This window comes from Plectropomus leopardus, chromosome 7 (genome assembly GCF_008729295.1).
Source record: "Plectropomus leopardus isolate mb chromosome 7, YSFRI_Pleo_2.0, whole genome shotgun sequence".
Lineage (NCBI taxonomy): Eukaryota > Metazoa > Chordata > Actinopteri > Perciformes > Serranidae > Plectropomus > Plectropomus leopardus.
In genome coordinates, this window is record NC_056469.1 from 26,764,315 (window position 1) to 26,791,354 (window position 27,040).

Sequence of the window (27,040 nt, forward strand, 5' to 3'; positions counted from 1 at the left end):
AAGTACAAGAGTCAGCTTGTGTGTGTTGTTTAAGGAGACAGTTTTCTACTTCAGGAAACAGAGGGATCCTGTTTGTGAGTTGTACTCATTGTTCAGCTGATTAACCCCCTCATCACCCCCTACTCCTCCACTCGCACTCATATACAAAGCATAGGTCCTGTGTCACTGTTTGGCTGTTGAACAAAGCCATGTACACATTACCATAAGGACCATGCTTTGATTTCCTGCCCACAATAAAGTTTGTAATGAGGGGTGTGTGCAGCCAGTCTAGCTGACTCCATGCATTGTCCCTCCAGCCTCATTGATGTCTGTCTCTTTTCACCAGAAGATTGGACAACACCCAGTGCACCCTTATCTTTCTCCCAGACTCATCATTTACTCATTTTCTTACCGCTAAACTTCCCTCCACCTTCCTTTTCCACCTTAAATGACTAATTCCTTTTCACAAAGCCACCAATTTATCTGCACTGTTGATCAGATCTGATGAGTCTGACTCACTCATCTGCACTTTCCTAGCCCCCAGTTTTTAATACTTTTTTTAAAATTAAACTTCCATCATGTCATAACTTTGTTACAGAACAAGCCAAATCCATATCATTTCCTCATTCTTGTCCCAAGTTTTTCTTTTTTTTCTCTTTACACGTCCTTCTTTTCTGCTTTCTCGTATCATGCTCATCTTTTAGTGCTTTCTCTAAGGATGACGGTGTCAGTCAGTGGATAGTTAATAAAGCTTAAGACAGAAATATGTGAATAAATCTCACATTTTCTACACATACATGGTCCCTCAGATGATGTAATCTACCAACTGACTTTTCCTCTAGCGCTACCATAAAGTTCAATTTAGAGCAGGGATCACAGCCTTTAATGTCAAAAGGGACATTTTTGAAAAAATGTCTGGCGCTGAACGAACACATTATGGCCTTATAATGAAGGTAACAGCTAATTAAGCTTATTAAGTCTAAATAAGCCTATCAACATTACTAATAGGCCTAAATGAGCATTTAGTATGATGTTTTTTTCCCCAAGGTGACTCCTTTGCTGTGAGCTGTTTATTGTCATTTGGTACTTTAATTTTATTTTTGGACTTGTAATCTATAGCTAGCCTAGCTGTGGTGAATAAAGACCAGCCACTGCTACTGTGGAATGGCAAAATTTAGAGGAAAAGGCACCAGGAATAACACACATTAGAGAAAAAGCACATTTGAATTTCATGTATAGGCTACACAATTCTGGTTTTACTATATGAAGCACTTTGTGTTACTGTCAATTTGTATGAAAAGTGCTATACAAATAAAGTGTCATTGAAAAAAACAGATTTATAAAGGATTTTTTAAAAACTTTGAATGCATTAAAAAAGCGCTCGCTCATAAAAAGAAAAAAAAAGTGCAAAGGGAGGATCTGGGGTCCAGGCAAAACCCGGGATATAATCAAAACACTCCTGGACACACCCCTGCATACACCTGCAGGACTGCTGTGACTGGATTTACCTTGTTTATTAATTTAATCTGATAAATATTAGTTTGTTTATGAACTGACCCCTGGCCTCCTGTCATTCTGCAAAAGTCGCCCCCGAGTGAAGCCAGGTGAGTATCCCTGCTGTAGACACTCGTTTCAATAAACTTTTGTCATTTTAGAACAGAAATAAACTTGGATTTCTTTTCTTCTTGTCCCAGGTTTTACTGTTTCCTACTTCTGTCTCATGTTTACATTCTCCCTCTCTCCTTCCTCATCTTCTGCTCAAATGTTTCCCCTTTTCTTTCTTGTTCCCTCTTTCAACTGCAGCTCATTTATCTCCCACCTCCAGTCCTCTCTGCTTAGTTTTTTTCTACATAACACTCCATTCCAGCACAATACTGTGTTGTGTCTGTGTGCTTTCTGTCAGGGGCAGGCTCTTTGAGCTCAGGAAGAGAGGCCAATGTTACACACACACACACACACACACACACACACACACACACACACGGGATGAGAACCTCTGGCGTGGCCTTTCCCACCACTGCCCTCTCTGTATCAACGCACTGACACAAACAAGCTCATTCGCACTGCTGCACCATCAAACAGGCTTTTGTCTCTCCATGCACAACCACCCCAATCTCACACACACACACACACACACACACACACACACACACACACGCGCGCGCGCTTATCTCCACACATCAGCATGCACACGCTCATTACTGCATCCAAAACAAAACCTCCAGCACAAATCTTCCTACTTCAAAGGGTCAAGTGCAGCTTTCTCACTTTGCTGAGCCCAAAAAAAAATCTGTCATGTTCACAACAGAGCAAACAATCAGCGAATAAAACTCATTGATGCTTGTGGTAAAATAAATGTAGTGTTGTTTTTTTTTAATTTAATGATCTTACATCCTTTAGAAGTGAGTGACTCATCACTGAAACTCAGCTGTTTCATTTGCATAAAACATGTCCTTATTACAAATAATAATGAGGAGACAAGCGAGACTCTATTATCCATGACGACCAGGCACCAGAAATATAAACATCATTCGTTCTTGTAAATAAACCCTATGGTGTTAATTTTTTCTTTTATCTTATTTTATCTCATAAACAAATACTAAATAACAAATACAAAAATAGCAATAACAATATAAGTAGACAATATCTCATCTTGGACATAAGCAAACATACATATTCTGTATCAAAAAGACGTAAAATATATAGTAAACATACCTCACTGCCACAGATATGACTCGATATTTAGCCTGCACGGCAATGCAGAAGCATCAGTACCAATTCGAAAAGGAATATTTAATTAACATTGTCTCACCAGGGAAAAATATGAAACAATATACTACATTACTCCATACATGAGTATCAGGGAAGAGAGTAACTATATGTGATATTAAAATAGCAGCCAGTAAGTTACAACTTACATAAAATCTTTGGCTAGTTTGAGGTGAGGACGATTCAGTCCACATCACTGGACTGTGGAGAGACTGAAGTCTCCTGACATGTTGGTAGATCACTGAATGCCATTAATCTTTCACAGTAAACAGGATCTAGCAGAAGGCACTTAAAGGACACAGAGAGGAGACACAGGTTTAACAAAAAGCTGCGGACAAAAAACTGTTGAATCAAAGACTTAAAAAAAAAAAAAACTGAGTTAACTGATATACGTTCCCGAAATGACAACAAACAAAAGACATTATCTCCATGTCATCAGCGGTGTTGCGCGCTGACAGTTTCTCTCCACTATCTCTCTGTATGATTAGAAATACAGTGATGGGAGATATTGGCTGCAGCCCTCAACGTGTCAACAGATGTGTCACCTCTTTTCATAACTGCCCGTCCCTCATGTCCTCACATCTGCAGAGACTTATAGGAAGGTGAGCTTTGACTGGTGGAAGCGAATCTCTGAAACAGATAAAATCTGATGAGGCTGGTGAAGATGCCAGGCGTGTTCGGAACCTACAAGGATCATAAACAAAAAAAAACAATAATAATTTAGAGTGATAGCTTTTAATTTAACTATAGTAGATACAGACTTTCAGATTGGTTCCCTATAAGCCTCACTCATGCAGGTTTGTCTGCCACTGGGCAACATCTCCCAGGAAAATTAAGGCTTAATTAGTGGCACAAAAGAAGTGCTTCAGTCATTGCACAACGAAAACAGCAGCTATCAGCAGCAGTTATTATCCACAAGTAGCGAAAATGCAAACAGCGGACCAACTGAAGTGTGGAAACTGTGGTCATTGCTTCTTTCTGAGTAAAACAGAAAATAATCAGCTTATTGATGGGAACCGAAAACCAGCTCCAGTTGATAACAGGTTCAAAATTGTCTTGTCCACTGTAATCATATTGCTTCAACTTTATCAATTTTTTAAATATTTTTGTTCCTGCCTGTCTTGGCCAGGACACTCTTGAAAAAGATGTTTTTAATCTCAAGAAGGTTTTTTTGTTAAATAAAAATAAAATAAAATGAAATAAATGCAATTTTCTTTTATTATGTATATTTTTCTGACCATTGCACATCGCAAAGCAATGGCATCAAACTCACGTATCTCTGCTTGCGACCAGAAGGAGCCGTGGTGAAGAGGAAGAAATGGTCCAAAGTTTGGCTTCATTTCACAAAGAAGAATGACAACAGTGCTGCTTGAAATGTCTGTAAAATGATCATTTCAAGAAACGCCTGCAATAAGCTGAAACATCTTTCTACACAACAAAAGGGGCTTAAATTCCAGGAATGCCATGAATTTGACACTCTACACACCCAGCAAGCGGAGGTAATTTGGATGTCTTGCTAATATTGGGATCAATATTGGATCGTCTGAGAACTCTGTCAGGACTTAAAACAGACTATGATGTGATTTTTTTTCTGTAATGTGTCACTATATTTAGAAGTAAATCGTATTCATCTAAAGCTGGTGTTTTAACTGTTGCTGTGTATCTAATAGAAATGTACTTAATACATATGTATAGAAGATTTTTCACACTTTTTTTTTTTTTTTTACAAATTAATAGTCACTGAGGGAATTTATAAGGAATCGGACCAATAAGCTAAATTATCAAAAAACCTTATTAATTTCCGTCCCTAGATCTGATTGCCAGTGCGACAGTGGTGCTAACAAAAACACCACTCGGAAATATTAGAAAAATTGCCTGTTTTCACTCAATAAAAAATACTGACGGCTGTGTTTAAAGGTGTAATTCAGGTGTACATTCACTGTGTCTTACCACAATATAGTAATCGTCCAGCTGGAGGCCGTAAAGGACCCAGGAGGTGGAAGTGAAGAAGGTGGCTACAGTCAGAGGGAAGGACAAGCACTGCACGTTTCCACTGCGCACTATCTCCACCTAAAAACAGAGAGAGACAGAGGAGGACACACTTATCGGTTAACAAAGTCAGTAAAAAAGCAAAAAACTTTTAATTACAAGGGAATATTTTACTATGAGCATTGTGAAACAAAAACAATTGTCCCCATTTCTGCAGTTACAGCCAGCTCTATGGAGTATTTTAGCAACCTGAATTGTTTTAGTTCACTCCCATTGTTATACTTGCATTCAGTACCACATAAAACCTCTGATAAACCAACTGTCAATACCTGCTCAGCTTATAACAACAAATACTCAAAGTTAGCAGCTAGCAAGTGAGCATAATGGAGCATTTAGTAGCTAAAGGTGTATTTCCATCAGAAGTTGGTGGAGACCAAAAATAGAGCTAAAAAGAGAGTAAATATCAGAGACTTTGTCAGGTTGCCAGAGACACAGCTCCAAATGAATGCTAATGTTGCTCCCGATCAGCTGGATGCGTAAATCGGCAAGTGTTTACTAAAACGTTTGCTGTCCCACTGCATTCAAGTTGCCATAAATAAATAAATAAAGCTGCTTTAATACAAGCAGCATTAAGATGTTTTTATTAAATTGCTTTGGAAATCCTTCCCCCCAACATACACTTCACAATTTGGGGGTCTGTTTCTGAAAATTTCCGTAACTTTCCAAAATCTTCCCTCATTCCAGGGCTCCTACAGCAAGTGGAATTTAAGACTTTTTCAATGCCACTCAAAATTAAATTTCAGACAGATTTCACTACAAACCAAAATTGGGGGGAAAATGAAAAAAGCAGACGTGACACCAATTACTTAGGGTTAGGGAGATGTTTTTCCCAAATATTCACTTTAATATAAAACATGACTTTTGGGTGACAGCAATGCAAGTGGTTTTCTGTACATTTTTCTTTTTTTTCCCTTTTTTTTTTTTTTTTTTTAAAGTTGCCTATTATTTTGATATTTAACAATGCAATGTCAGAAAAAAAATCATAAAATCGTACCTTTTATGTCTAAGCACTTTTAAGACTTTTGCAAAATAAAGACATTTTAAGACCAATTAAGGACCTATTTTTATATTGATGAATTCAATGCCTTTTAAGACTTTTTAAGGATCCGTGGAGACCCTGCATTCATACCCAGTACACTTTTTCTATTTCTGTCATTTTGAACAGCTGAGTGCGACATTATCAATTCCTTCTAGGAGAGACAGTCTGACAATGTGTGCCATAATCTCCATATTTCAAATAATAAGTGCCAAGATTAATAAATGTGAACTGTGCGGAGAAAACAAAATGTTACCGAGGGGATGAAGCACAAACAGACAGAGACGGAGAATAACAGGAAGACACAGATGAGGGAAAGAAAGGCAGGAAACTGACTGAGGGTCATTCGGGGCTCTGAGGCAGATGGAGGGAAGGAGACAAACAGGATAGTAGACGGAGCTAAATGATGAGACATAAAGACAAAAGGAAAGAGAGAGAACAGGGGATTTGTTTCTTCAGCGGTAAATAGCTGCACGTGCAGAGGTGACATGAGGAGACACTTGGACCCTGAACTGAACAGATGCTGCCTGCTGCCTGAGCAGACCATCAGCTGAGCATATGGTCAGAAAAGAAGAGTGGATGTGCTGTTTACAGCTTAAAGTGAATATTGTGAAGTTTATATGAACTGTGACACATGTAGAAAACGGCTTTCACAACACACTTGGTGCGTAGAAATAACAGCCTGCCGAAACACTTAATTTGCAGCTTGCACGCTCATTGGACGCATTTTTCTTTGAGGGGTTTTTACAGATGAAACTGCGCTGACAAATGATTGGGAGTCAACTTTTCTCCATTGTAGGTTAACTGTACAGCCCAGTGGCACACATTGCCCCATTTTTTCTTAAGTGCTCCTGAGCACGAACGACACAGTTCAGAGGTCTGCAGTCAGAAATGTAAACAGCTGTCTTTGGCTGGTTTTTCTGGATTTTAATGGGTGGAAAAGCAGCCATGATGTCTACTTACCATGAATGACTGCCTACACTCTGAGCCGAGCAATAACTCACTGACCTCGTTTTTTATCCTCTTTCAAAAGAATCATTGCGTGACAAATAACTAGAAAAGTTACTGTGATAAACGAAAGATATCAACATTAAAAAAACATCTCAAATATTAAGATGTGACACTAATTAGGGAACCATTACAATAAAATCAAAAACTGTCTATCAACATGCCACGAACATCGATTTGATATATGAGGGTTGTAACTAATATGCTCATAAACGACTGATTGATGAAGTAAACTTGCTAGTTTTATCCTCAGATTAACTGTGATATTTAAAAAAAAGTATTTAATCTTCATATTTTGAAAGGCTGACATCTGTCAATGTTTTGCATTTTAGCTTTAGAGGGGACTTAATGGACACAAGTTTTGGTATATTAAATATATTTTGATGCTAAAACATTTGTACTTTTACTAAAGCAAAATTGAGAATGCAGGACTTTTACTTGGGACAGAGATATTTCTAATTTTACTTAAGTAAAGGATGAGTTCGGCTCGGCGTACAAGAAGAGAAACAGAAGTGGAGAAAGTAAAACTAAAAAAGTCAAGAGGAAGTCATGTCAAAACAAATTTGTTATACGAGGTAAGTTTTTTTTTAACATTTTGTCAATTCTTTAGCAGAAATCTTTCGTAATACAAACTACCGCCACCTGCTGGTATAGAGAGTGTACGGGCTGGTTGATCGTGTCACGTTTTGGCCGAGACGCAGGCTACGCAACATTCAAACTTCATTGCCGCTATACTTTGCTGTACTTTGAAACATCATTTATTTGTGTGACCCTATTTAATCCCAATCTGCTGATTAACAAGTAATTGAAAAGATCAAATAAATATAGTGGAGAAGTATAAAGCAGACAAAAGTGGAAACACTCAAGTAAAACACAAACACCTCAAAATTTTTACTAAAGAGTACTTGAGTAAATGTACTCAGTTACTTCCGTTGACTGATGAGTAGATGTTGTTAGATCTTATATCTTTAATCTGTAAATGCTGTCTGTATGTTGTGTTGGACATGCATGTGAGGACATACCAGGTCGATGAGCGGGGACATGTACATGCTGACGGTGACCACGCTGCAGGTGAGGCCGAGCTGGCTGAGCCGGGTTTCTCCCTCGGGAAGAAACTTGGTGAAGTAAAACCATCCGCAGGTCAGCACCGCCCCTGCTGCGAGGATCTGGGACATCACCAGCCTCTAAAACAAACACACACACACAAAGAGACGCTCAGAGACAGTTGTGTGAACAAATAACACACTAAAGTACAGTTGGATCCGCCCTCGGTGTACACCTGAGGCCTCGCTGACCTTTTGTTTCGTGTAGTGGAGGTACACAATGATGTAGAGGATCTGGAGAAGAGCTCCGATAACGTTGACCAGGATGATCGTCTGATCTTTCTTCAGAATCCCATAATACAACCAGCCCAGGTTACTATGGAAACAGGAGGAGTATTAGATGTGCAGAGCAAGGAAAGTAAAAAGAAGAAAAGGTCATGAGTCAGTGACAGTGTTCGAAAGCCAGACTATTGGAGTCAATGGGGCAAGCACGGCAAATCACATTATAACCCGTCATATCTGTGTTGTTTCAATTTTATTTATAAAGTCCATTGTTACAAATCACAATTTGTCTCAGAGGGCTTTACAGCATATGACATCTCTCTGTCCTTAGACTCTCACAAGAAAAACTCCCCCCAAAAACCCTATAACAGGGAAAAAACGGGTAAAAACCTCAGGAAGAACGACTGAGGAGGGATCCCTGGACTGACGTGCAATAGATGTCGCAAAGAACAGTAAAATTATAGCAGATTACAAAATGATACATAGGAAAGACAGCAAGAGAGAGAGAACATAGGGAGGGAGAAAGATGCACGGCAAAAATAATAGTGACAATAACATAACATATAACAATAGTAATAGACATAAACATAAATAAATGTAATTTATTATAGCATCTAATATTACATGCAAATATTGTAGTTTATGTATGTGCCAATAACAGTTATATATGTATATTAATAGTAAAGGCATGACTTATAATACAGCAGTTGTAGTTTGGCATCGAGTAGAATCACAGCATCAGTGGAACCACAACCCACGATCCAGGCGCAGCCACCGGCAGGATCACAGCTTCAACTTTGACTGAAAAATCCTAATACCAGATTAAAAAACATGTTGCAAGATGCTTACTGATTTTATTTTTTTATTACATATGCATGTTTGTTTTCCTTGTTATTGGTCGCAGAGCATCGCTCTGTCCAGCAGCTGCATCTCAAGCCTGTGTTTGGTCCATGATAGCGTTACATTAAAATACGTATTTAGATTAAAAACATCAGTATGCATCACGTAGTGTGTGTTTTTTTTATTGAGGTTGACCAATATTAGGGACGAGACTGACACTGATTATTTTAGTGACTGTTTTTTTAGTAGTTTTTAGACCGATAACTGATGAAACCGATATTTACAATAAAAATTAAAATCTTTCAGTAAATATTTACAATTTGGAATATAACAAACTCCAACACAAAACGATGCTTAAATGCCTTTAGCAAATGTGTAATAAAAACTGAAACTTTTAAACATTGTATACAGCAAGTACAAACAACATTTTTTAATAAAGTCATGTGAAAATTTAAATAAAAATAGTTTTCACAAAGAAAAATCTCCTCCCTTGCAGATACTTTGTTTACACTTTTTAATTGATTAATTTATTGGTGTTCATTGAAATAAAACGCCAATACAGATAATCATCAAAATGCCAAATATCGACCCAATAATCGACCAGGCCGATAATCTGTTGACCCCTAGTTTTTTGAAACAACGCAGATATGATGGGTTATAGTGTGTTTTGCCATGCTGGCCCCATAGACTCCAATAGTCTGGCTCCTGGCACGCTGTCACTGACACATGACCTTTACTACTTTGCTTGGTGCAGACCAGGAGGATAATGTTACACACACACATACACACACACACACACACACACTCACTTAAGACATGTGGTAAGGAAAGGGAGAAACTGGATATTGTCAGCACTTTTGGATTCTCTCATTTTCTTCAGGTCGGTCCTATAGGAACACACAAACAAACAAACAAACAAATAAGTACACAAAGAGAGAAAAACTGAGTCAACACAGTCTCGCGCATTCCTTCACACGTGGCCATCACTGTAAAGGACGCGGGTTCATTTTACTGCCCTCGTGTTATTTGCCAACAATTTACGTAAGAAAATGAAAATTTAAAAAATGCATTAACAGCATGATCCCATTAATGAGAAACTCACAGTCCAGTCGAGAACATCCCGACGGTGAACACGATGCAGGCCCATGACAGAAGCTGCAGCAAATCCATAGAACAAGAGCAGAATAAAATAACACACTTCCTGCTTTTGTGTTTGAATGCACTGTCTGCTTTTTATCACTGACGCGCAAACTGCACGCAATTACAGACGGGATAAAACTACGCGGCCGTTTTCTCTATCTCACTGTATTTCCGTGTTTGCAATCAGTGTACACAATGTTTCTGCGCTCTCATTGGCTGTGCAACGAAGCAGGCGGGGTGAATTTGCTCCAATGGGGTGCTGAAACGATAGCGGACGTCGTGTGTTGCGTCATCACGTTGATTTGCAAGGTTTCAGCAAAGTGAGCTGTTTGATGGATTTTATTCATTCATTCATTCATTCATTCATTCATTCATTCATTCATTTTGACCCGACGGATGGAGGACTAACAGAGAGGCACTGTGCTGGGATGTCTGGGAGTTCAAATTAATGACACTTTATTCATCATGCAAAACGTTTTTATTTTATGCAGGGTAAATAAGCATTAACCTGACAAAAACTGGAGATATATAAATAGAATATAAATATGTAAAAGGCCCCACCACCTCAGGAACAATACACAAAAACTCTGTGGTAGTTTTGCCTTTTCTTTATTGTATCTTTTATCTTTGTAGTCTTCATGCATTTTTTGTTGTTTTGTCTCTTAATAGTAATTTCTGTGTCTTTTTTGGTTGTTTTGTTTCTCTCTGTAGTCATTTTTTGTCTCTTTATGGTCATGTTTGTGTCTTTTTGGGGTCATTTTGTGTCTCTCTGTAGTCATTTTTTGTCTCTTCATGGTGATTTTTGTGACGTCTTTGTTCGGTTTGTCTCTCTGTAGTAATTTTGTGTCTTGGCGTAGTCATTTTTGTGTCTTTCTTGGTCATTTTGTATCTCTTTGTAGTCAATTTCTGTCTCTTTATGGTCATTTCTGTATCTGTCTTTTTTGACTACTTCTGGTCAGTGTGTGTTAATTTGAGAGACATTTTGCAGGTGAAGGCCAGTGGGGCCCCTGATGCTTTGGGTCTCTGGGTCTGTGCCCAGTAAGTCCTTTCAGTAATACATCCATGTCTTTTGTGAGGAAGTGCAACAGGCTAATAAATTGCAGGAGTAACCCTTTAAAACCACAGGAAACCAGAAGAAACATATTTCTGACTTTTTCTAGTCTTTCCTTTTTTCCTTGTGCATAACTGGATATTTTTACATCTTAAGGCGCCTGTGAAGTTTTCAAATAAAGCAAAGTGAGAAGAAAAAAACATCATCCTTAAATTTGGCCACCATGCAGCTTGTGATGAGGAATCACAGGCTAAAAAATCTGGTAAACACTTTTTAATATCATTTCTTCTTTTTATAGAAGAATCTTATTTAAGCCTTTCTTCAAGTTTGTACGCAACTTTTACAAGCATTAACTGTGGGTTTTAAAAATTATCAATGCAATGTTTTTATTGTTTAAAATAACAATTTAAAACACAGTCCACCGGGGTGCACCACTGTAATTTGATTTATTTGATTCACTACATCATTTTTTAACTCTCCATTCAGGCTGCAGAGTGTTATTTCACGGATATTACATCCAGTATTTAAAATAAGGAGTCACATCTTAGGCCGTGAATTAGATCATTTAATTGCCACCACCGTCCCACTTACCAAAGTTCATTAGAATTTCATGCTAATCACATAAAAAGTGCTTATTAACCTTATTTGTCCCTCCTCACCTCTGTTACTCATCAGCCGACTCCTCCTCCCTGTGACCAGCTGTCAGGACATCAGAGGGTGGGCGAGCCTTTCAGCGGAGCAGCCTCGTCACTGTGAAGCTCTTAACACAAAACCCTTTTCACTTACTCTTTTCAAAAATCTCTCAAACTTGACCTTTCAAAACAGTCTTTGATGTATAATTTTCTCCCATCTTCTCCTTCATTTTCTTTCAGTTCTGTGTTTTTTTTTAAAGTTTGACATTTAGTTTTTACCCACTTAATCTTTTATGTCATTATTTTGAATGTCATTTTTACATAGATGCTCTTTTGTCTCTCGTTTCCGTTACTTAATTGCGATTCCTGAAGTTCCTTGAGGCCCTTTAAATGCACAAGTTCTCTCATACAAAACTTTGTAGCCTTGATATTTAGATACCCCAGTTTTGTCTTTTCAAACATATTTCAAATGTAACCCGATAACAAATGATCTTTATTTCCAGATCTTTAAGATATTCAAGTATTTTTCTAAAAGTACACTTAATTTTTAGTTTTCATCGGTCAGAGATGAAAAATACTGTATATTTACTCAACTTCAGTGCAATTTTGAGATGCATTTTTTTGTGATATACTTTCACTTCACTACATTGCAAACAGTGTTGTGCTTGTTTCTCTGCAACTATCTGATAGCAATATAGTAAAGTAAAGGTTTAATATGCAACATTAATGTACAGTCATGAAAATATTGCAGAGTTTTAGAGATTGCAGACCTCAAAGTGATATGGAAGCAAGTAAATCCTCCTAAACTGGAGGAAGGCGTTTTTCTGGATTTACAGTTTTGGTAATTGTGTGTTCTGATTTTAGGGACTGTTGCAAATTTGGTATCTCCAATTTGTGTGTTTTTATTTGTGATTCATGTAGATATACCATATGAATCAATAACATGACACTGGCTGGTACAATATATCACAGTGGCTGCTTTTACTTTGAATATGTCATCATAACTTTGCAATTGTGGGTTTTACAGGCATAAGTGTAGATTTCAGGGGGTACACAGTGTCCTCCTCAATATTTAGTGCATGTGCAGTAGTCCCCCCCAATAATAAAGAAGTGGTGGACTTTAATTTTTGCCAGATAAAGAAGTTCACACCATAAACTGATCGCAGAGAAGGCACATATTGGTGCATAAAAAATCACCAGAATGTAGAAAATTCAGTGTTCAGTGCTCAAAGGTTTTTGACTGAGGACCCTCAAACCTCTTGTTTTATATTTAACGACCCCCAACGGTTACACAAAACCTACGCCCTTGTAATAATGATAATACATTTTACATAATAGGCACCTTTCAGAGTTCCCAATATCACCTTAGAGAGCATGAATAGGTTATAGGTTAATAATTGTAAATCTTAGAGTTACAATCTGGATTTCATAATATTTGCTCATTGCTGTATGACATCGTGACACACTACGTTACCGTCAGTACTAACATGTTTAGTGTGTTTCATGAGGTACAGTGAAAGCACTGCTCCACAGACCTACACAGTTACATGGTTGTAAGATTTCTGTGAGTGTGTGATCATCTGCAGTAAATTTAAACTATGACGTGATGATGGAAAAACAAACAGCTCAGTTTTTTGCCCTGGTTTTGAATGTATATGTTGCGTGGTTTTACAGGAGATGGTGACTTTTAACAGTTTTCAGTCAGCTCTGAGGTTTGCAGGTATGAAGGTGTGTGTGTGCACTGTGCTCCTCTTCATTCCAACACACCAGCGTGCAGATGGATCCTCTAAAGAGTGTGTTCAGAGCAGTAAAAGAAAGGTCAAAAAAAAGAAAAAAAATGGTGTGAGTGAGGAGGCGAGAGTGACACCTTCACACCCAGTTGTCAGTTTGCTTGTGGGCCTCTCTCGCTGCACTATCCCACTCTCTCGCTCATTCATCGTCCCCCACTCGGTTCTCGTGTTTGGTTTTCAGACTGTGAAATCTTAGCCAGGGCGAGTCGTGTCAACGGGGATGAAAGAGGGGAGAGGGCAGAGAGGAGGGGAGGAGAATAGAGGTTGGGAAAGACCCGGGGGTAGAAATGTGGAGGAGGATGGAGAGATGTCATTGGACGGGGAGATGGATAGCTTTAAAATATTGTGTCATCCATCAAAATTTCATGATGATGTCAGTGCGGTTCTAAAACCCAAAATAAATCTCACTTTAAATAGTTAATAAAAACCAGATGGAAATTTTCATTACATCACAATTTTTTTTATTTCACTAAAGATTTTGTTCACATCATAAAACAGTTTCTTATAGTTTTCTTTATGTACACATTTACATATAAACATTTAAAAAATGACAGAAGAAAACAATTGGATGTGTGTTCTGGGAAATCCCTTCAGTTTGAGGTTTGACAATGTGCGAGTGGAACCACATCTGCACATCAGCCAGTGTACCATGTACAGCAGAAATGAGCGAATTACCGTAAGTACTGATGAAGCTCAGCTCCCTGACACCCCTGCTAGTTGTAAAATGTATCTGTCTTTTGATGAGTGGCTCTCAACCCCACGTCACAACTGCTCATGAGAAAGTGTCATCAGCTATAGGACTTTAAAAATACTTTAGTGTGCATTTTTGAAGGTACAGTAAGATTATTAAAAATAAGAGTTAGAGTTTGTAAACGGCCAAAATGAATCAATTGTCTCTGAGCTGGATCTGAATTACTTTGGATGCATTTTTTCATTTTTTTCTGAGACATATAAGAAAAATTAACTATTTTTACTGTTTAATTTGCACGAGCAGCTGTAGGCATCACTTTAAGGGCCCATGTGCTAAAAAAAGGAAGAAAAAGAAAAGCTGAGAACCACAGGTCCACATTAGACCATTTGCTTTCTTGTGATTTTATAACTGAACTCAAAGTGATGTCAGATGCTTCAGTGGTGTTCATCGAAACCACAGCGACTGCTTTTTTTGTCAGTGCGGATGCTTTGACAGACTTGCAGATTATAACAGACTCGGGGAGATTTATCAGGGAGCTGAGTGCTACACAACAACATGACAAAATCCTACATAATGCATACCACTTTGGCAGTAGACAACAACATTTCCAATACACAGATTTTATAATTTCTCTACATGTAGAGGAAGAAAAAAAATGACACTAACACCTGGAGACGAGTAATGCAAATTTGTACCACGGTGAAAACACGGATTAATGAAGATAATGTAATCTTCTTGTCTATTTCAAATCTGATATCAGTCCATTAAGTATTTTTGATGAGATTGCTCGCAGTTTTGTTCGTAATGACTGAAAAAAAGAGTGCATCTTAAAAAATGAGAACTTTCATCCTCATAATAAAGTTAAACAAAAAAAAAAGGTCCTCTTCTTTGGAACGATCCACATTCCACATTCACACAAACAAACACGCAAACACACATTTTTCATATAAAAACTCTGTATAAAAAAAAGTCTTTTGAGTGTTCTTTGTGGTCCCAATGACCCGCATTGGTTAGCATTGTCTGTGTAGTGACGCTCAGCTTTAGTGGAGCATCAGGGCTAATAGGACTGGGATCATGGTGAAGAAGAGCGAAAAGGAGACCAGCTGTGCTCCTGAACTGCCGATGCTCCTCTGGACGTTTGGCTCCATCACAGCGGGGTCATCTGAGGAAAGAAAAGGGGAAGACGTATTAGATTTCATCATTGAGGCATGATAAACACACCCAGCTGAGCTCCTCTCAGACATGAAACTGCTGTGACTATTTTGCATCTGTCTGGTATTTTGTGAGAAGAATCCTCACCTGCTGGGAGCCGGTTCAAGGAGTTGTGAACTCCTCCATCAGCAGGAAACTTTACTTTTCCTCCATCCAAGCCTCTTCCTGTATGTTCGGCCTTGGATTTATCTAGATTGGCCTTTCCGGAGCCTTTATGCCCGACAACATCCACTCTCAGCCTTAGACACTCCTGGCCGTGGTTATGCATTGGCTTGGCTGCAGAGAGTCAGAAAAAGGGGAAAGTTTTAGCACAAAAAAACATCTCAGCATCACAATAGGTCGCTAAAAATGCTACTATTGATACTTACAGATATAATAATAGCTCTCTCCCTGTCTGAACTCCTTTCCCAGGGTGAAAGGAGTAAAACGCTGGAATTTCTCAGAGAATTTCTCGGGAGCGTGGGGAGCGAATGGCCGCGAGCACTCCCAACGGAGCTGGTCGAAGGACTGAGGCTTGCACACGTCGTAGTCCTCCTTCTCAACCATATACAGCACGTAGCGCTCGGCTGCATGCGACGGCACCTCGCCGTGGGTGTAGTGGGGGCAGATGATGTCCAGATAGTCATTGATGCGCACGTTCACGGTGTACTCGTCCCAAAGAAAGCTGCGGGGAGACACGAAGAAAAGAGGTTAGTCACAAATGTCCTCACCCATCGAAGTGTTTTTTATTTTGCACAAATGATGACATGAATAACAGACAGATATTGTCTGTTAGGAATTCAGACACAACACACCCTGACACGTTGGCTCGTACAGCACACGTGTTGAGAATAACAATGACGGCTAATAACACGTAGACGCGCGCAGCACCAGACAACAGGCTTACTCAGACGCTGACACACAGGCAGAGCGACCGTCAGGTACCATGTGAGGGTGTTTGTGTTGAAGTGTTTCGGTGTGCTTGTGCAAACCCGTCACTATGACAGAATTAGAAAGAGCCTGATCAGGCCGGACTTGTTCACTTTGTTTACAGATGAGAAAACACGCCTAGAATCTCAGAAAGCCCGAACACCATCCCACTCACACACACACCTTCCTGCTTTCTTGCGTCATTTAGCCCACAGCAGAGGTTCACTTCTCACCTGCTTAAAACGAGCCCTCCCAAATCTCTCTTTTCACCTCCTGCCAGTTCACTTTTCTGTTCAACTCAGTTGTCTTGTCACGACATACTGGAAACTCTGATACAATACACTGAAAGACTTTCATATTTCATACCGGTGGTACCCAACAAATGGGTCACAGTCCAAAAGTGGTCACAAATCCATTCTAAATGGGCCGCCAGTGACTTGTGAACGTGTTAAATGTGAAGAAAACACACTTCACTTTGGATTACAATGGATTTTTGGCATTTTTTTTTCATTTTAAAGTGCCTTTTATAATTTTTCTTGCAATGTTTTAATTACTTTTGTTCTAAACCAGCGTGAAAATGAGTATTAAAAATGTTTCCAATATATTCAGAATTAATATGTTAATAAATCGATAGTTTTGACGTCGCTACAACACAGTGTTCTTACTATTAACCATTTTCAAACTGTTTATGTATCACTTGTTTTTCACCTGGATGTTTGTCCATCAGTGCCGAGGCTCCTGTTGTGCCTCCTCACACTAATTTGCCGTCTCTACCTGAAGCTCTGTCTCTCAATTTCTCTCTGATTTCTTCAAAGACAGAAACAGAGTGGGTGGAGACAGTCAGGCTGTCGCTGTCTTTCCCCCTTTTCATCCTTACCCTTCATTTAGTTTTATGGCTCTTTTTAAGCCTCCCTGTCTCCTCTTTGCTTACTTCCTGTGCTTGTTTGGTGTCCTAATGAAGCACAGAAATGAGGTGAAAAATAATTACAAATCCTGCATTTGGCATTTGTAGCGATGATGTTCAGTCGGAGGCGGTTTTCAGGAAGTTGTGTTCAATTTTAACCCTAGTAGAACTTTTACTTACTGTTAATAAGTAGCTATGCCTCAGCAAGGGAGTGATTTGTTTCTGCAAAGAGGGAAAGAATGAATGTGTAACTTTAACCTTCACTTTCAGTTCCACATAACTAAGTGTTTCCTTTAAAGCAAACATGATACAGGTCGGGCAGTGCGATGCTACAATACGTGCTGTGCAGCTGTCTGGCATGTTGCTGCTGCTGAGAGAAGCCAGGAGGTGAGGAAAGATTGATACGTGCGCATCACTGTGATTACATCCTTCATGGTTACAGGTCTCTAATCCTCAAATCTAATCTGTGTTTAAACTGAATGACTGCTTGTAGATGTTTGTGTTTAGCGTGTTGCTGAGAGTGAAAGTGACAAGAAAACAGCTCCTGTGTGTCTGCCATTGTTTATGCTTGTGAGCCCCGGCATCAAAGCATGGGACATGGTGGCCCCTGGCCCCCCTTGTCCTGTTGTTGTGGCTCCTGTTAGGACCCCCCTGGCCAAGTCACAGACACACTGGCTCCAAACGTGGGCCTCTATAACCCCTCCTTCCTGCCTGTGTGTGTGTGTGTGTGTGTATCAGTTAGCCCTAACCTACCTGTCAAAACATGCTTTGTTAGCCGAGCACAACTCTTCACTTGTTATCCAGGGCTAACAGGCTGATCACTACCCTCCACATGCAATCACTGCTCTCTCCCAAAAAAGGCTCTTTGTGTACACTCCTGCGTAGGTGCACGCCTTTGTTTGTGTGTTTTTGAGTGCAAGTGTTTCAGCGAAAGGGAAAGAGACACAGCCTGTAGCAGCCTAATTGGCTAAATAATCTCTGCTCTCATTTTGTTCCTCTCTGCTCTGTTTTCTCCAAGCTCGACCAGTAATAACAGAGCTGGAGAAAACAAGGCACTTGGAGATCTTGAGTTGTTCCCTCTGAAGTGAAGAGTAGTTTTAAATTGCATGGGATACACCTTTTATCCCAGCACGGCATCCTTGTTAGCGGCCCGGCCGACCTCCGGGTGAAAACACGGGCTTGTCAAAAGCCAACAAAACAGGCAAATTCTGTTGCTAATTTCAATCACAACTCGTGCTTTTAGGAAAACTCTCCTTTTATCCTTCTCTTCACCTCCTCATTCGGCCCCTTCCTCCTCCGCTCCATCATTGGTCTTGCTAATTAAAAGCTGTTAGGGGTCTGGGGCCAACATGTTCTCTAGAAAAGGAGGGGAAAGGGAATGAATGGGGTGTAATTAAACCCTTTCCCTCCCTAAAGACAGAATGCCTGAAGGCTACAGGGCCCCTGCAACCCCTGTTCCTTACCCCATGTGGAGCTTTAACTGCCCCGCCTGGTGTGGAGGTGTGTTATTTGTGTGCTCATATGACTGTCACAGCTGCACTTGAATTGTCCAGATTTGTTTATGCTCCTTCTACGTCTTATTTCTTTGTAGGAAAACTATGGATGCCTGTTGAACCAAGCCAGAGTTTTACTGAGCAAAGTCCGTGTCCCTCCGTGTTTCACTCATCAAAGCTCTCCTCTCCTGGAGACTCTCGTATCTCCCCGCGTCTGCTCTCGCCCCTGACTGACAGCTCTCGGGAGAGTGAGAGTCGCATTAACGTGATAGCTATGTCGTATGTGAGAGTGAGAGCCAGGTGTGTGTGAGTAGTTGCAAACCTACTTTTCAAACAGCTTCTTCTTCCCGTGTGTTGGTTTGTCTGTGTGTGAGTTTTCAAGGGGGAGGGATTCTCTGAAGACACTTATTCAGGGCGTCTCATGCCCCGGGCTCATGAGCACATCTGTTTATCAGTGCCTACTGAAGCCTCTTGTGTGTTTCAGTGTGTGTGTGTGTGTGTGTGTGTGTGTGTGTGTGTGTGTGTGCTTTCTTGCATGTGACTGAGGTATGGGTAAACAGCAAGGGTTGAAGGTGGCTGTAGTCTTTCTTCCTCTCTGCTGTAAACAGGTCAACTCTCACCATGGAGCTACTCTTACTTTTGCGTCAGTGGACAAGGTGTGTGTGAGTGTATGTGTGTAAGAGAGAGTGTGTGTTATGAGGGTAATAACTACAGCACTGGAAACCCTTTATACACAGATATTTTGTTTTAGGGCCATGAAAAAGTCCCTTCTTTTTTCCTACCTTTGCTTTTTTACACTGAGAAACAGCAGCATCATGCCGCTCAGGTGTTTGATTTTAGACAGCATGCCGGCATTGCTGATTCAAAACAGACGCGATGTTTGACAACTGCGGCAGCCTCTGGTATAGTAAAGTATAACAGTAGTATAACATTATAAACAACAATGGCATATCATGGCAAAAACATTAATTTACTTTGCCTGGCGGCTGATCTCACCCTCACCTCGGAGAATGAGGAGTTCTCAGACCTCATTATATTCCCAATATGCAGACAATTTTGGCTGCTTTTAATTGTTGAGCTAGCTGCTAACTGCTGTTTAAATCTGCCAGAGGTGGGTCGCACACATAACACATCGCCAAAACATCACACACATCCCATACGTGGTCCTGTCCCGAATGTCCCTTTTACACAGACCTTGATTCAGCGCTGTTACGAACACCGCTGCCAGCTTAAATGTGAGACAGCTCTGTCACCCTATTCCGTGATCAAACCTTTTGACGAGGCAAAATAACAGCATGACACTACCACCTTGAACAGTTTGTGTAAAAGGGGCTGCGGTTATGACAGTAGGTGAGTTCCTCAACACTTCACTAAAGCTTTGAAGTGTTGCCATTGTCCTTTCACTGCTTTACCACCTTGTTCACTTCCTTTTTTTCTCTGCCATCCCTCCTTCCTTTTCCTTTTCTCCCCGCAATTTGTCCCCTGAGCTCTCCCTGGTTTTGGTCAAACTACTGACACAGGAACTCTGTCTTTCACCTTCCCTCTGGGGAGCGTTTCAAACTGGCAGCTGGGTCGAGAGGTTAGAGTTCAGGGTCGCAACTTGCTTACACATCTGAGTCAGCGCTGAAGATATTCGTTTCACACAACGTACTACCGAGTCAGCGCCACTGAAACACCAAACAGATGCACCCCCCTCCTCCTCCTTCTGCTCTGCAGGTAATCAGTAGTAAGTGTGCACACGCTGGAATGTCACGACGGTGGTGGGTTGGGGGTGCTGCGGTTTGGATGGTTTACGATGTTCTCGCAAGGCGCACTCATCAAATTTCCAGGCGCACTCTCACACACTTTTACTTTGACGTGTACACTTAATACCCTATTAATTTGCTGTGGTATGGCAGATTCACACCTCCTCTCACACGGGCCGAGGAGCTGTCAGTGGTTCTAATGGGTTTAGCTGCTCACTGGTGGGATACTCTATTAAAGCTGATCTAATATACACTGAAAAGTCTTTCTATATTAGCTTCCAATGTAATCTACCCTCATTCTTCCTCTGTCTCATTGTCTTGCAATAAGAAACCCAGCAGGAATTTCTCCTCTGTTAGGCACCAACAGGATCTTCTGTCTCTACGTAAATCCTCAACTCTATAGTTTCCACTAGATGCAAATCGGTTCATATGCATGATATAGTTAAGATACTAAAAGTCCTTTTGGCTCTTGCAAGATGAGCTTTTAAAATTGTCAACCCTGCCGTTTCTCACTTATTCAATTCCAAACGTCTCCCCTCCCTTCATTCATCACTGTCCACTCTCTCCTCCCTCCGTCTGCCTCTCCTTTATTCTTCCAAAAAAAGGCCCATCCCCCCTTCTCCCTATCCTCTATTTGCTCCTGTCTCTTAACGCTGACATAATATACCAGCGCTCTTCATCTAGGCTAATTTCTCAACACAAATCCCTTTCTCTAGTTCACCCTTCTCTCACCCTGCACCCCGGCCTCCCCTCCTCCCCCTCCTCCCCAAAATCTTTTCACCCGGCCTCCCTTTCTGTAGCCTCCCATTCTGTCAGCAATGAATAGAAGAAGGCCAAATGGTATCATGCTTGGTTTAATATGTTTTGGGGTCACGGAGAGTTAATCTATTTCGCCTGTGTCTGTCTGGCTGAGAGAGAGGGAACAAGTTCAGTAAAAGAATTCACATGAAATATACAACTTGTCCGATTTGAAAAAGTTTTAAAGTCAAAACATGCTCAAAATACTCCAACTGAAGTCCATCTGTTGCCAGTTATGCCCTTTAGAGGGCGACGGTGGGCTACGACTGGACAGCAAGGAATGCCTGAAATGCTATGAATGAGCAGTGCACACATACGCACACATGCTTGCCCACACATACTACGATGGGCGAAAAGCAGGCCTCTCCGAGGGGCTGAGAGGTGCTCTGTCCTCAGCGGTGGAAAACTACTGAGGGCCTAAACAGAGGAAGGTCTGTGAGAAAGAGGGGGATCGATGGGAGGGAGGGGAGGAAGTCTGGACCACAGATAAGGAAGCGAGAGGAAGAGCAAAGAGAAAACAGAGGTGCATGGATACTGTGATGGGGGAGGAGGGTCGCTTCAGACCTCAGAAGTATAGTTTGATGCATAAATGTGTGTGAGCCTGTTAGGTAAGTGTCCAAGAGCGCTCGAAATTGATTGTTCTGATGTACCGATCCATCTCACATCACAACAATCAATTACGTGCTCTATAGGACATCTGGGCGATTACGATCGGACCACTCTGACGTCGACCCGTTTATTAACTTATACAGAACTTGTCACGATTACACAATAACCCAGATACACACAGACGAACGAGGACAAAATGAAACAAAAGTTACATCACAGGATCATAAACGCACACATATATATATATAGAATGATGGCAGCGGGATGATGGGTTTGTGTCTATGGGTCAGATGGTCAGATTACAAGCCGTCTGTAATCTATGTTAGTGTGTGTGTACGCGTGTGTGTTCTCATTCTGGTGAGATTAGAGGCCAGCAACCAGACGGGACACAGGGCAGGGAGGGGTAAATAATGAGTGGAGAGAGAGAGAGAGAGAACAAAATGTATAAAATGTACAAGTTGAGGGGGGATGCATCCTCCAGGCCACATGTACTGAACGTGTTAAGGCAGGCCCGGCTGCTTGGATAACAGCAAAGGCAGACGGAGACAGACACCGATGGAGATAAACAGAATATTACATTACACCAAAGTCCTGATAAAGATATTTGCACAGATAGCGGGGAGCATGGGAAATAAAGTCAGGGCACTCTTGACGGATGAAAGCAGCCAAATAACACAGGAGATAACGGATATAAAGGAGACGGGAAAGTAGAGATCTTGAATGAATCTGTAAGTAGGGTTCGGGTTAGTGCAGAAAGAGATGGAGGGCTCAGAGCCAGTGGCCAGTCTGGGAGGAGACCCAGCCATTAACCCTTTGAAACCTGAACAAATTGATTTTGATTTCTTTCCAAAACATGGGAGATGGGCAATAAGCAACTTCAGAATTAATTATCAAAAAAAATAACAAAAAAGTAAAAAAAATAATAAATAAAATAAAGAAAACTAAAATGTAGAAGAAAAAATTAAAAAAAAGTCTAAAAAAAATGCTTGAAAAATACTAATTAAAAAATAAAAATATTTTTATATACATAATTCTCGATATCGTTTTTAGTCATTTTCTCTATCTTTAAAAAAGTTTTTAAAAATGTTTTTTCCAGAGCTAGTATTTTTTTGCATTTTGTAGAGAATTTCTTGCAAAGCTGCTCACTGCATTTTTTCCGTTGTGTTTTCAAAAGAAAGCAAACCAATCTGCTTAGATTTTGAAGGTTCAAATACTTGTGAAGTCGTCTGAATGCAGCACAAGAAAAGTGATGTCGATCCAGGTTTCAAAGGGTTAAGGGAGAAAGAGGAGTAAAGATGGGGAGAGGAACAGGCAGGTACAGTGAGAGAAACACACACACACACACACACACACACACACACACACACACACACACACACAGCTGACGGAGTTGAGTATAGTAACAGCATGGAGGAATGCTGGCTGTAGCTAATATTAACATCCCAGTCCTCCCTCTTGCCCCCCAGTGTGTGTAAGTGTGAGTCACACATTTATCATGTCTCGGTAAGACTGCCTCCGGTAAGAGCCACTCCTTTTTTCACTCTGACGTTGGGGCAAACACACTCTAACAATCACGTACTCGCACTCCACAACAAAAACAAAATCACTTCCCATTAAATGCTGGTAAAGGGCAGCAAAAGTTCAAACTCTTATCTCTCGCACAAACACACACTCATATGGTCGACGCAGGCAGAGACTCGTTGCCTAAAAACAAGACCGGACCAGAGTAGGGAAAACTCTCCACCTGTCATGTACACACACAAACACACACACAGTATCAAATCCCTACACTTACACATTTGCACGGACAAGCTGGTGATAATCACTCCTTCAAACATCGTGTTCAGAGAAAAACACACCTAAACTGCTGCCAGTGTGCTCCACTTCCTCTACACTCCTCACCATGAATGGGCAGACTGCTGCCATCTGGTCAGTGTCCTCCACCTATGACAAATCACTGCTGCTCAAAATCAGACCAAGAATCAATTAGCATCGATTATCCACGGCCCCGCTGCCGTCGAAGCTGATGGATCAACGTGATCCTCCGAAACAGGTGACTGATTGATCATTGGGGAATCGGGGGAAGGCGCATGAAAGCAGAAGACAAGAGAGATGATGGAAAAGTGCAGGAGAAGAGAAGAGCGAGAGGGTTCAAAATGAAGGATTATAGAGGAATAATGGAGATTAGGCTGTGAAATGTGGCAAAAAAAAAAGAATACTGGTGGCATGTGGGGGTCAGACGATAATGGTGTCATTTTGGCTTTTAGCCACCATTATCCTCCTGACAAATTCCTGTCACTGTGAAAGTATTTCCAAGTACTTCGAGTGAACGAGAATGGTTTTGCTTCAACAGAAGACAGAAATGAGAGCAGAATAGCCGCATGTTTGTGTTGTGTGAAGTTTCTGTCTGTCTGTGTCTATGTTTAGACATCCAGCAAAAGGGATTAGAGTTATATTATGATTTTTCTTCTGGTTACACAACTTCCATTTGACAGCAAAAAATAGTCCGGATTAGAGACAGCAGTCCACCCCCGTTCTTCTTTTTTCTGGTCTTATTTAACCCCTTTATATCCGGATTGACATCAGTTTTCTTGTGCTGCATTCAGACGCATTTTCCTAGCATCTAAACGTCCGAAACCTGGGGAAATTGGTTTGATTTCTTTCAAAAACATGGGGAAAAAAACATAATGAATGACTTGGCAATAAATGTCCAGAAATCTGAAAAAAAAAGTTAAATGTGACAAGGAATTATGTGGAAATTAGCTGAGGGGGGAGGGGGGGTATTAGAGTATTATCAATTTTTAGCACTTTCTTGGTCATTTTCTTTCTTTTTTTCCCCTTCTAACTTTTTTACTAATTTCTTGCAAATTTTTGGGCCATCTTTTGTTTAGTTGCTCATCACCCTCTTCCCATGTTTTTGAAAGAAATTAAGCCAAATTGCTCAAGTTTTAAAGGGTTAAACTAAAAATTCTCCAGCTTTCACCCCGACCCCCCAAAACCTCTCAAATTCCCTCTCTTACCTTTCCTTTCACCTAAACCACCCCTCCTCTGTGTGTGGTGACTCAGGTGAAACACTCAGGTGGGTCAAACCCAGTCAAGTGAGTCACGCATGGACTAACCCATGACACAAGCACTTGCTCATGACGACAGGACTTTCCATTAGACTCCTTATCCAATTATCAGGACAATTGTTTTCCTTGTTTCGGGGGCTCTTTTTTAGCCTCCCGTCTATTGTCATCCTTAAAGGGCAATTAGAGAGCCAGTAATGTAATCAAGACAAGACTCAGAAGGCCATAATGGCTTTTGCCCTTGTTTAGTCTCGGTGGCGGGGTTTTAATCGACCTCTCTTGGGCGGCAGAGCAGCTGAGGGGACCGTCCTTCTGTTTCAGCTCGGTTATAAGATAATACTGTCTTTCAAGCGTGGAGAGGGATCACTCGCTCCACGCTAAAAGCTCAATAAATCGCGCTGCGATATTGTGCGTCTGTCAAGCTCCATCGATCCCACTGAGTGGTCGGATAGCGTTACAATTCTGACCTCAGAACAAAATAATCAGCAATATATGCCTCACACACACACACACAAACACACACGGCAACACTATCTTCCCAAATGAAAAAAAAACACTTATCTATTAACCTGATTGTGCAATTACCCCACTGGATTTCATTTATAGACTTTCCATGACACACACACAGGTGCAGACCCCAACAGACAAGCGTCACTGGCCAAGTTCATACTCGTCAGTCTATTTTCTACTATTAGACTATGTCTGTTGCGGTTAAATATAGTGGTGAATCTGTCCATCTGTCTGGGCATCCGCTCACAATCCTCTGCTTTTACGCCCCGCTGCTGCTGTATAGTCTAATACCCTGATCGCAATCCTGTTAGGCGGGTTAAAAAGGTAGAACACACACCTTAAACCTCACACGAACCTTTAATTGCAACATGAATGAAAACAACAACATGGTTAAGTTGTAGCCGTTAAGGAGCGTGCACAGCCTGGGGGCCCTTTAGTAATGACACAGGGGACAATGAGCAGACTTTATGTATGAAATCATAACAAAGTCCAAAAATGACATTCACTTGTCTCTGGAGACTTCATGCACTCAGACAGAGCAGTGACACCTCACTACTGGTCATGCATTAACTTCAGGCACACAAACTCACACACGCAACATTTTTGCGCACAAAAATGAAACATCAGCACTTACAGTGGGTTCGAGCTGTTCCAGTAGACGCTGTGTCTCTCCGCACACGCGAACCAGGCACCGATGCTCAGCGCTAAACACACCAGATACACCAAATCCATATCTCCTCTTCTCCAAAGGAACCTCACCAACTTCAACAAGTCAGTAATTAAAAGAAATGCTTCTGTTGTTGGAGATTTCGATGCGTAAAAGCGCACGGAACCCAACAGAGGACTTTACGCACCTAGAGCAGTAATCAAAGCAGCTCAAACTAACGTGTCTCGCCAATCACTGTTGCAACTCTTGTCTGGTTCGCAGTAGCGCCACTTGTCTGTTTTGTGGAGCAGTGGCTCCACCTTTCTACGCGGTGCCAGCCAATAGCAGTGAGATGAAATGAAACCCCGCCCACCACAGCCACGAGAAACGCTCCCTCCAGCTGCTCACACTTCACACCACAAAACACAAAAACAACTCTACTAGAGCCACAATAACAGCGTAGGAGCTCAATAAACGAATATAAGTCAGAGTATAACATTGGGCTGATAAGATAAGAAATTGTAAACAACAAAAAATGAAATGTGAGTAAAATAAACATTTGGATCACCTTTCTACAGAACATTATTACTATGTCTTACAGTAACAGTGACTTAATTAAAAATGTGTCAAGTTAGCTGTCAAGGGCTTTTAAATAAAATCAATTTAGAGGAAAAAATGAGAATAAAAATAGATTTTTTTTCTTTTTTTAAATGTCAGAGGATCATTTAGGTAACTAATATCACACAATTTAAAAAAAGGAAAAGGAAAATAATAAATACTTTATTATAAGCAAAGGCCCTGCAATAAAAAATAAGAAATAAAAAATCCTATTGACC

The 27,040-nt window shown here is 40.7% G+C and overlaps 2 protein-coding genes across 3 annotated transcripts; both read right to left on the reverse strand.

Annotated features, from left to right (window-relative positions):
- Nucleotides 1-2,326: 2,326 nt before the first annotated feature.
- slc50a1 (solute carrier family 50 member 1) lies at nt 2,327-10,323 on the reverse strand. 2 transcript variants are annotated; one of them, XM_042490272.1, is made up of 7 exons: nt 10,109-10,323; nt 9,816-9,893; nt 8,137-8,260; nt 7,864-8,025; nt 4,699-4,818; nt 3,294-3,432; nt 2,327-3,036 (listed from the first exon to the last, which is right to left on the reverse strand). In XM_042490272.1, the coding sequence occupies exons 1-6, from the start codon at nt 10,174-10,176 to the stop codon at nt 3,325-3,327; spliced, it is 660 nt and encodes a 219-aa protein (XP_042346206.1). In that variant the 5' UTR covers nt 10,177-10,323; the 3' UTR covers nt 2,327-3,036; nt 3,294-3,324. The 2 variants fall into 2 exon arrangements, with proteins under 2 accessions (XP_042346206.1, XP_042346205.1); XM_042490271.1 differs by having other exon boundaries at nt 2,327-3,432.
- Nucleotides 10,324-14,057: 3,734 nt separating this feature from the next.
- Nucleotides 14,058-26,456, reverse strand: efna1b (ephrin-A1b). Its single transcript, XM_042489772.1, has 4 exons — nt 26,193-26,456; nt 15,891-16,186; nt 15,610-15,798; nt 14,058-15,472 (listed from the first exon to the last, which is right to left on the reverse strand). Exons 1-4 carry the CDS (start codon nt 26,288-26,290, stop codon nt 15,351-15,353), a joined length of 705 nt encoding a protein of 234 aa, XP_042345706.1. The 5' UTR covers nt 26,291-26,456; the 3' UTR covers nt 14,058-15,350.
- Nucleotides 26,457-27,040: the final 584 nt, after the last annotated feature.

Excerpts from the sequence above, each read along its gene's own strand:
- slc50a1 (XM_042490272.1), bottom strand. The coding sequence starts at position 10,176 with ATGGATTTGCTGCAGCTTCTGTCATGGGCCTGCATCGTGTTCACCGTC. Across the intron at positions 9,894-10,108 it reads GGGATGTTCTCGACTGGACT|GACCGACCTGAAGAAAATGA; the intron begins GTGAGTTTCTCA and ends GTGTTCCTATAG. Across the intron at positions 8,261-9,815 it reads TTCCTTACCACATGTCTTAA|TAACCTGGGCTGGTTGTATT; the intron begins GTGAGTGTGTGT and ends CTGTTTCCATAG.
- efna1b (XM_042489772.1), bottom strand. The coding sequence starts at position 26,290 with ATGGATTTGGTGTATCTGGTGTGTTTAGCGCTGAGCATCGGTGCCTGG. Across the intron at positions 16,187-26,192 it reads TGGAACAGCTCGAACCCACT|CTTTCTTTGGGACGAGTACA; the intron begins GTAAGTGCTGAT and ends GTCTCCCCGCAG. Across the intron at positions 15,799-15,890 it reads AGAGAGCTATTATTATATCT|CCAAGCCAATGCATAACCAC; the intron begins GTAAGTATCAAT and ends GACTCTCTGCAG.